The 9,141-nt window shown below is 45.9% G+C and overlaps 1 protein-coding gene across 1 annotated transcript in view; it reads left to right on the top strand.

Annotated features, from left to right (window-relative positions):
- Positions 1–356: 356 nt before the first annotated feature.
- Positions 357–9,141, top strand: part of NUP160 (nucleoporin 160) — a 43,082-nt gene continuing 34,297 nt past the window's right edge. The window contains exons 1-7 of the mRNA XM_043481502.1: positions 357–501; positions 772–883; positions 4,598–4,808; positions 5,344–5,566; positions 7,675–7,753; positions 8,057–8,171; positions 8,849–9,007. Coding sequence (XP_043337437.1) covers positions 402–501; positions 772–883; positions 4,598–4,808; positions 5,344–5,566; positions 7,675–7,753; positions 8,057–8,171; positions 8,849–9,007 — 999 coding nt within the window. The 5' untranslated portion in view covers positions 357–401. The remainder of the gene's footprint in view (positions 502–771; positions 884–4,597; positions 4,809–5,343; positions 5,567–7,674; positions 7,754–8,056; positions 8,172–8,848; positions 9,008–9,141) is intronic.

Below are 9,141 nucleotides of genomic sequence, written 5' to 3'. Positions count from 1 at the left end.
AACCCAGTAGAGGTCGCCCGTCTGTCGGGCCTCCCAGGTCCTCGCCCCTCGCGGCAGGCTGGGACCCGCAGCCCGCGCCGGCATTTTTAAAATGGAAACAAACCCGGCCCCGCCCCCTGCCCCGAGGCCGCCGGGAAAAATGGCGCCGCCCCTTGGGGCGTCCTAGCGGGCCACGCAAAGGTTTCCTCAGAGTCGGCAGGCTTCCCCTAGCCTTTTCTCCCTCGGCTCCCTCCCTGCGCACCTGGTCTCCAGCTAACTCGGTGGACGCCTCACAACGCAGGATCCGGCAGCCCTCAACCTCTAAGGGCTTCCCCACCTGCCCGCCCGCTCCGCCCCCCGGAAGTGACGACACCCGCCCTGCCCTGCTGGTGTCCCGTCGGGCCTCGCGGCGGCGCGGGAAGATGGCGGCGGCGGGAGCCGTGGAACGGAGCTTCGTGGAACTCAGCGGAGCTGAGCGCGAAAGGCCGAGGCACTTTCGGGAGTTCACCGTTTGCGGCATTGGTACGGCAGCATCCCAGTAGAGCGCGATCCGAACCTTCCCCTCGAGCCTCTCCTATGGATTCCTCAATCTCTAACCCCCCCGTTACCCTTCTGAGCCCACATGCCTATTAGCACAGGAATCAGAGCGACCTTAGTGTCCTGCTTCTTCCTCTTTCCTTCCCTTTCATTCTGTATGCGCTGTCAGTCCGTCCCCCTCTGCTTTCTCAGCGACCTCAGTCCCTGTCATCCCCAGAGAACCACGTGTGCAGGCTGACCACTCACCTTTTGCAGGAACTGCAAATGCAGCGGCCGGAGCCGTGAAATACGGTGAGAGCGCGGGAGGCTTCTACTATGTGGAAAGTGGCAAGTTGTTCTCCGTCACCAGAAACAGATTCATTCATTGGTAAGTGCTCTCTTTGGCAAACCCTCTGGAAGGTCGGGTCGTTCGGCGGCTGAATTTTCGTGGCTGGCCCTAAGGTGTCATTCTTTTTCCGAAGTGGTTGTGGACAGGAAAAGAAAGACTGCTTTCTATTTATGTCTTAATCAGTGGAGAATTAAGGAGACCCAGAGTTCTGGAAGAGGTATCCTCCCAGGCAACACTAAAAGCAGAAGAAATGTAGCATAGGGGCTAAAGCCCCAAAGACCAGGTTTTAAACATGAACCCATGATGTATTTGTAGTGCTTTATAGCTTCCTTCATTCTATGAATGTGTTTGAGCCTTTACTTATCAGGCATTGCTAGGTGTCCTGGGGACAAAGTGACTAACAAAAACAATCGCCATTTTCATCATGCAGGGTGTGGCAGTGTAAGGATAGAAGTGGATGTACCTTTCATGGGGCAGTTTTGAGAAAGATAAAGGCGTTAAGCTAATGTTCATATGTAGGTATATCAATACAGATTTTTCATACTTGCCACAGAGGAGAAGAATAGGGCTTTGAGAGGCTAATGGGAAGACCAAGTATTATTGGTGGGGCTGGGAAGGCCTAATGTAAGTCACATTTAACCTGAGATTGGAAGGGTGAAAGGTTAGCCAGGCAAGGTGTCGCAGGAGAGGGCAGTTGACCAAGTGAGATCACTATCTCCAAAATCCACCAGGTGAAAAGAATTTGACAGGTTTGAGGAACTGACTGAAGATGTGTGCGGCTTCACTGCAAATGGGCAAAATGGATAAGGACGTGAGAGATGCTGAGAGTAGGTAGCTGGGCTGGACTCATCATGAAGGACCTCAGGCTGTGCTCGGTCTTTGTTCCAGTGCACGGGCTTCTCATTCCGGTGGCTTCTCTTGTTCCAGAGCACAGCCTCTAGAGCATGGGCTTAGTTACTCCGTAGCATGTGGAGTCTTCCTAGGCCAGGGATCGAACTGGTGTCCCAGGAGTTGGCAAGCAGATTCTTAACCACTAGACTACCAGGGAAGCCCCAAGATGGTAAATTTTATCCTGAGTATGTTGAGCAGTCACTGAAAGTCTATAAAGGATTACTAACCCGATGAAAATCACATTTTAAACTAATCAGTCTACTTTGTGCAAAGTAGATTTGGGGAGGATGGGTAAAATACAAAAGAACAGTTTGCTTTTATGATGGACCAAGTAAGACGTTGGTGACTCAGCTGTGGGAGTGGCTAGAAAAACAGAAATTGATGGATTCAAGATACGCTTAGAGGGTAGCTTCATTCGGACCTGGTGATAGATTGAATATGGGATACAGGATGCTAAGGGAAAAGGAGGAAGCAAGGACAAGTTCCTGTCTTTTGGTGTGACTGACCAGATATCCTGCAGGATTGCCATCTTCTAAGATATAGAAAAGGGGTTTTGGAGAGTTGTTAAGTAATTCTTTTAGACGTGCTATTAAAGTGTCTGTGTAGTTGCTCTTTGACAATGTCAAGTAGGCATTGAAATTTATAGGCTCAGAAGAAAGACCCATGTTAGAGGTGCAAATCTCATTGATTTCAGAAATATTTTTGAGTGCCTGACATGTTCTGGCGCTAGTGCTAAAGAATCCACCTGCCAGTACAGGGACACGAGAGATGTGAGTTCGATCCCTGGGTCAGGAAAATCCCCTGGAGGAGGGCACGGCAACCCACTGCAATGTTCTTGCCTGGAGAATCCTATGAACAGAGGGTCCTGGCAAGCTATGGAGGGCTTTGAGTTGCGAAGAGTCAGACTGAAGTGACTTTGCACACACACAATGTGTTCCAGTGAATGTTTAGGGACTGGGAACATAGCAGGGAACAAAGCAGACAGTCCTTGCTCTCGGCGGGAGCTGATCAGCAACAGTAATCCCCAAAAACAATAGTTCATCAGGTGATATGTGGAATGGAGAACTGGGAGGGGAGAGGGGAATTATTATTTTTAATATTTCACGTAAGGTAATTGGGCAAGACCCAGTGATAAGTTAACATTTGAGCAGAGGAAATAAGGGTACTCGAGGGGTGAAATTTCAGGTAGAGCCTTCGAAGAAAAAGGGCAAAAATCCTGAGACAGGAGCTTGTATGTTGTTTTCAAAGACTGGCAAAGGGCCAGAAGTCTGCCTCTTGGGAGAATGAGGGATAGAGGAATAAGGTAGCCAAGGGGCAGATTAGGGCTTTGTCAGTTATTTTAAGGCTGTGACTTTTACTTTGAGTGAGAGGAGGGTTTTAAGTGAAGAAATACTATGAATAACAGTGTTTTTAAACGATGGCTTGTCTGCTGTGTTGAGTAGAGAGCACAGTAGGAAGGGGTGGGAGCAGGGAGGCCAGGTAGCAGTTGGTTCCACCATCCACACCAAAGCCTGTAGTGGCTTAGAATGCGTTTGATGGTGGTCAAGGCTGGGAGAAATGTTCTAATCGTGGATAGGTCTTGAAGGGGATTTCGTTAGAGTTTAGTATCAGATCAGATGTAGGGTATATAGAAAGAAAAAATTCAAGGGTGAACCCCAGATTTTTGGCTTGAGCAACTGGAAGTTATAGAGACGCCATCCATGAGTTGGAAAAAAAGTACAGGTGACGTGGATGTTTTTTCTGGTTTTCTGGGTCCAGGAATTCTGTTTTGGACAGGTGTAGTTTGAGATCCCTGCTATACAAGTGCAAGTTTGAGGCAGTAGTCAGGAGGTGAGTGGAGAGTGTGGGCTGAATAAGATACAGATTTAGAAATTATTGTCAGTCAAGCTGTTAAACCAAAGGTGATCACCTATAGCAGCAGTCTGCAACCTTCTTGGCACCAAGGACCAGTTTCACAGAAGACAGTTTTTCCACAGACCTGGGGTGGGGGGACTGGTTTCAGAAAGATTCTGGCACGTTACATCTGTTGTGCCCTTGGTTATTACGACATCAGCTCCACCTCAGATCATGAGGCCTTAGATCCCGGAGATAGAAGACGGCTGACAGAGAGTAGATTCGGGTAGTGCGGTAGATGAGATGACACTAGTTAGGACATTCTATGGTTCTGAAGCTACCACCTAGCAGAGATGTACGTGAGGCAGAGTCTACCCTGCTTCCTAGCAGGAGGAAGCTTTAGAAGGGAAACACCCACATTTATAAGATCAGTGTAGTTTGATGCTATAGTAACTATATGTAGAGGCCACATTACACTATAAGGTGTGAGTGTGTGGTGTGAATTTTAATCCTAGTGGAGTTTAATTGACTTGACTATTGTTCTAAAGGTTTCCCAGGTGGCGCTAGTGGTAAAAAACCCATCTGCCAATAGGGGAGACAAATTAGATCTGTGTTCAATCCCTGGGTAGGGAAGATCCCCCCTGGAGGAGGACATGGCAACCCACTCCAGGATTCTTGCCTGGAGAATCCTGTGGACAGAGGAGCCTGGAGGGCTGCAGTCCATAAGGTTGCAAAGAGTCTGAACTGAGGCGACTTGACACTTTGTTCTAAACGTGCTATCAAGTTTGGAAATGTCTCCGTTTAACAGAGAATCATATAATAATAGTTGAATTGTCTATAATACTGTGTTTTGTAGACTATACAAATGTGGTTTGGAATGTCAGAATTGATTTGAGTTTGCTTATCCAAAATTTTTGAATTAGGAGAGTTCACCTGAAAACTATTGTCGTACATTTCCATGCAACAATCAGAAAGAAAAGCGTAAACTTTTTGTTGTTGTTTTTTACAAATGTCTCTTCTTTTTAATAGGAAAATCTCTGGAGATACATTGGAGCTGGTGGAAGAGTCATTGGACATCAATCTGTTGAATAATGCAGTTCGCCTCAAATTCCAAAACTGCGTCCTTCTACCCGGAGGAGTTCATGTCTCTGAGACTCAGAATCATGTGATAATCTTGATATTAACCAATCAGACAGTGCATAGGTTGCTTTTACCACACCCTTCCCGGATGTATAGGAGTGTAAGTTGGTTAAGTATAATGTCCTTTATTTCTCAAGTTACTCGGTCACAAATTTAGTATTAAAGCAATGTCCTTTGGAATTGAAGAAAGGATGGATTCCTTGCTAGCTCTAACCAAGCATACTTTCATGTTATTGTTGTTTAGTCACTAAGTCACAGTTGACTCTTTTGCGACCCTATGGAATATAGCCTGCCAGGCTCCTATGTCCATGGAATTGCCCAGGCAAGAATACTGGGGCAGGATGCCATTTCCACCTCCAGGGGATCTTCTCAACCCAGGGATCGACCCCACATCTCCTGCATTGCAGGCAGATTCTTTCCTGAGGAGCCACTGGGGAAGCCTCATACTTTCCTGGTTACTATTTCAAATGATCAAATACATTTTAAGTTGCAAAAATAGTTGCATTAAAAAGAACAGCTTCCTTTTTCAGCTCAACAGTTTTTTACTTTAAAAACATTGATAGCAATTGGGAGGAACTGAGAAAAATCTAGTTTATTTTGTTTTTAACAGATTTTTCTTTTTCATTTCTCCACAGGAGTTGGCAATCGAAAGTCAGATGCAGTCAATATTCACTGACATCGGAAAAGTTGATTTCAGGGATCCTTGCAACTATCAGTTAATTCCGGCAGTCCCTGGCCTCTCACCCAGTTCTGCCACCTCAGCGGCCTGGCTGAGCAATGATGGGGGGGCTCTGTTTGCTCTCCCGTCTGCCTCTGGGGGAATCTTTGTTCTTAAACTACCTCCTTATGACATACCTGGTAAGAACGGGAATGCAGCACGGATTTAATTTTAAACAGAGAAATGCTGGCATTAAGACAGACGTTAGAAGTCCAAGGCCATTATCCAGTGCAGGAACTGCCACCAAACCACCCTGAAATGTTTATTCATTATTGCTTGCCTAATGAGTCCCTAACACTTTACAGGTTTTCTCAAGACAGTGGGATTTTATACAGTGAGTGAGGAACTGCAGCTTACTGGAATATGGGAAAACAGATAACTGTGAAGTGGCCTATTCTAAGGCCTTTAGTAGAGATGAGTTGACTGATGTCTATCTTCAGTTTGAAGTGCTGTAACTAAGCACCTAAAATAAGTTTAACTGAAACAAGGAAGCTCAGTGCTGCTACCATGCTCCAAGTTACCACCTTCTCTTACCTGAACTGTTGCATTTGCTTCCTAATTATCGTCCCAGATCTGTCCTTAGTCCTCTGCAGAAACTTCTCAGGCAGACCAGTACATTTAAAACCTAAGTTGAGTCATGCCATTCCACTGCTCGAAGCCCTCAGGTTAGGGCTGTTCTTCATCTCACTCCAATAAACGCAGCGTCCTCATGGTGACGCCCTGCTGCCTCTCTAACTTCATTTTCTCGTTCTTTCTCCCCTCCTTCTCCAAACCAGCCGCATGTCTTCTGGCAGTTCCTTGAACATACCAGGCACATCTGCCTAAGGGCTTTGATGGTGTTCAATTGCTCAGTTGTGTCCAACTCTTTGCGACCCCATGGACTGAAGCACACCAGGCTTCCCGGTTCTTCACCATCTCCCAGAGCTTGCTTACAATTGAGTCGGTGATGCCATCCAACCATCTCATCCTCTGTTGTCCCCTTCTCCTCCTGCCTTCAGTCTTTCCCAGCATCAGGGTGTTTTCCAGTGAGTCAGCTCTTCACATCTGGTGGCCAAAGGATTGGAGCTTCAGCATCAATCCTTCCAATGAATACTCAGGATTGATTTTCTTTAGGATTGACTGGTGTGATCTCCTTTGATCATCCAAGGGGCTCTCAGGAGTCTTCTCCAACAGCACAGTTCAAAAGCATCAATTCTTCAGTGCTCTGCCTTCTTTATGTTCCATTCACAAATCCATGCGTGACTACTGGAAGAACTATAGCTCTGACCATACAGACCTTTGTTGGCAAAGTAACGTCTCTGCTTTTTAATATGCTGTCTAGGTTGGTCATAGCTTTTCTTCCAAGGAGCAAACGTCTTTTAACTTCATGGCTGCAGTCACTGTCCTCAGTGATTTTGGAGCCCAAGAAAATAAAGTCTGTCACTGTTTTCTACTGTTTCCCCATCTGTTTGCCATGAAGTGAATGGGACCGGATGCCATGATGTTAGTTTTTTGAATGTTGAATTTTAAGCCAGCTTTTTCACTCTTCTTCTTTTACCTTCATCAAGAGGCTTTTTAGTTCTTGTTTGCTTTCTGCCATAAGGGTGGTGTCATCTGCATATCTGAGGTTGTTGATATTTCTCCCGGCAGTCTTGATTCCAAGGCTTTGGTGGGGATAGTCTCTCCCCAGCTGCCACTGTGGCTCATTCTCTCAACTCCTTCAGGTCCTTTCTCAGTGGGTGATCTGACCACTTTTTAAAGTTGTAATGCACGCTACCCCCTCCACCCATTCACTATTCCCTTTCTGCATTTTCTTTTTTTCTACTTACTGCATTCTGTTTACTTTAACTGTCTCTGCTTCTCACTTCCTGTCAATGGAATGTTCAGTCCAGGAGGAAAAGACTTTTCATTTGTTGTATTTACTCCTGTGTCTCTCGCATCTAGAACTGCACCCAGCACAGGACAGGTGCCCAGTGTTGCTTTGGAAAGAATGAAGTGCTGCTTCTGAGCAGCAACATGGGTTACCATTTGTAAATGGCAAAAATTCCCCCCTAGAATGTAAAAGTGCTGTTGCTATTGATCCAGTAACTATTCAGAATATTTTAGTTATGAAATGTCTATGGATAAGGTACAGCCTAAGACTTCCTTGGTATAGAAAGCGTGCCCATCATAAATGCCTTGTTCACGGTTGCCTGCTCTTGTCTTTGGGTTTCGCCGAGTGTGGTCGCAAGGTGCCCTGGGGCCCACTGGCCTGTTTTCCTTCTTGCAGGGGTGGTGTCAGTCGTGGAGCTGAGACAGAGCTCGGTGATGCAGCGCCTGCTCATAGGCTGGATGCCCACAGCCATCAGGTGAGTGGCCTCCAGCCGGTGAGTCAGAGGGCCCAAGAGTCTGATCTTTTGCCCCGGCCAGCAGTGATTAGTGCTTCCAGCCTGACTCCAAGACAAATAAACATACTGGACAGAAGGGTCTACACAACGTTGCATTCCATCTATCCTAGTAACTGGACATGAGTCAGAAAATGTGGTCATCTCATACCAGCCTATAAACTCTTGCTCCTTCCGCTCCTTCACTAAGTTATCTGTTGACTTGCGAGCTCTGATGATCAGGTGGTTGGCACCGGTAGACCTCTAACGCGCGCCTTCCGTTTGCAGAGGTGACCAGGGGCCTTCAGCCCGTCCCCTCAGCCTTGCTGTGCACTGCGTGGAGCACGACGCCTTCATCTTTGCTCTGTGTCAGGATCACAAGCTGCGAATGTGGTCTTACAAGGTAGGTGCTGCCTTTGTACTTGCTGCAAGTCAAGATAGGATTGCGAGTTGTAGAGAAAGTGAAGTAAATCTTGTTTCCTCTTGTAAAGATGAGCAGATCTCTTACTTTGGAAATGATGGGCCATTTCCAGATTCAGACAGTTTCATTTAACTCTATTTTTCATACATTTCTCCCCTAAATTTTTGTATTTTTGTTTTGGAAAATTAAGTCCTACAGAAACCTTGAACTAGTACAAAGTATACTCTTCACTTCAGGACAAATGTGGATTTAAAATGCAAGTTGAGAGGCTTCCGCTGGTGGTCCACTGTTTAAGACTCTGTGCTTCCAATGCAGGGGGTGCATGTTTGATCCCTGCTTGGGGAACTGAGATCCTGCATGCCACACAGTGTGGCCAGAAATTTTTTTTTTTTAATGAAAACTTTAAAAAATAAAATGCAAGTTGGTAAAATAATGTTCAACTTTTGAATACAAAACAGCTGATGATTTTATCTATCAGACCAAAGAAATGTTTCCATCTCAGCCCTTTTTAAAAAAAAAAACCTGTAGGGCCTTTCAGCAGATAAATTACATATAGTGCTAGATATGATATGATGGAATTGCATTCTTTTAAAAGGGAAGCAGTTTTTTTTCCGTCTTGAATGTTCTTTAATACCACTTACTAAATCTTTTCTTGGCAGGACCAAATGTGCCTGATGGTGGCTGACATGCTGGAATTTGTCCCCGTAAATAAAGATCTCCGGCTCACTGCTGGGACTGGACACAAACTGCGACTTGCTTATTCCCCTTCCATGGGGCTCTACCTGGGAGTGTACCTGCATGCCCCAAAGCGAGGACAGGTATGAAACAGATTAGACACATGTTGAGTTATTCTGTGTGTACTGACCTGGAGCAATAGCTACAGACTCACTGAGTCTCTTTTCAGCTCTTCTCATCAGCCTCTAGATGTATCTTGCATTGTTTCCACAAAAAA

This window comes from Cervus canadensis, chromosome 11 (assembly GCF_019320065.1).
Source record: "Cervus canadensis isolate Bull #8, Minnesota chromosome 11, ASM1932006v1, whole genome shotgun sequence".
Lineage (NCBI taxonomy): Eukaryota > Metazoa > Chordata > Mammalia > Artiodactyla > Cervidae > Cervus > Cervus canadensis.
This window is presented reverse-complemented; position numbering and strand designations above follow the sequence as displayed.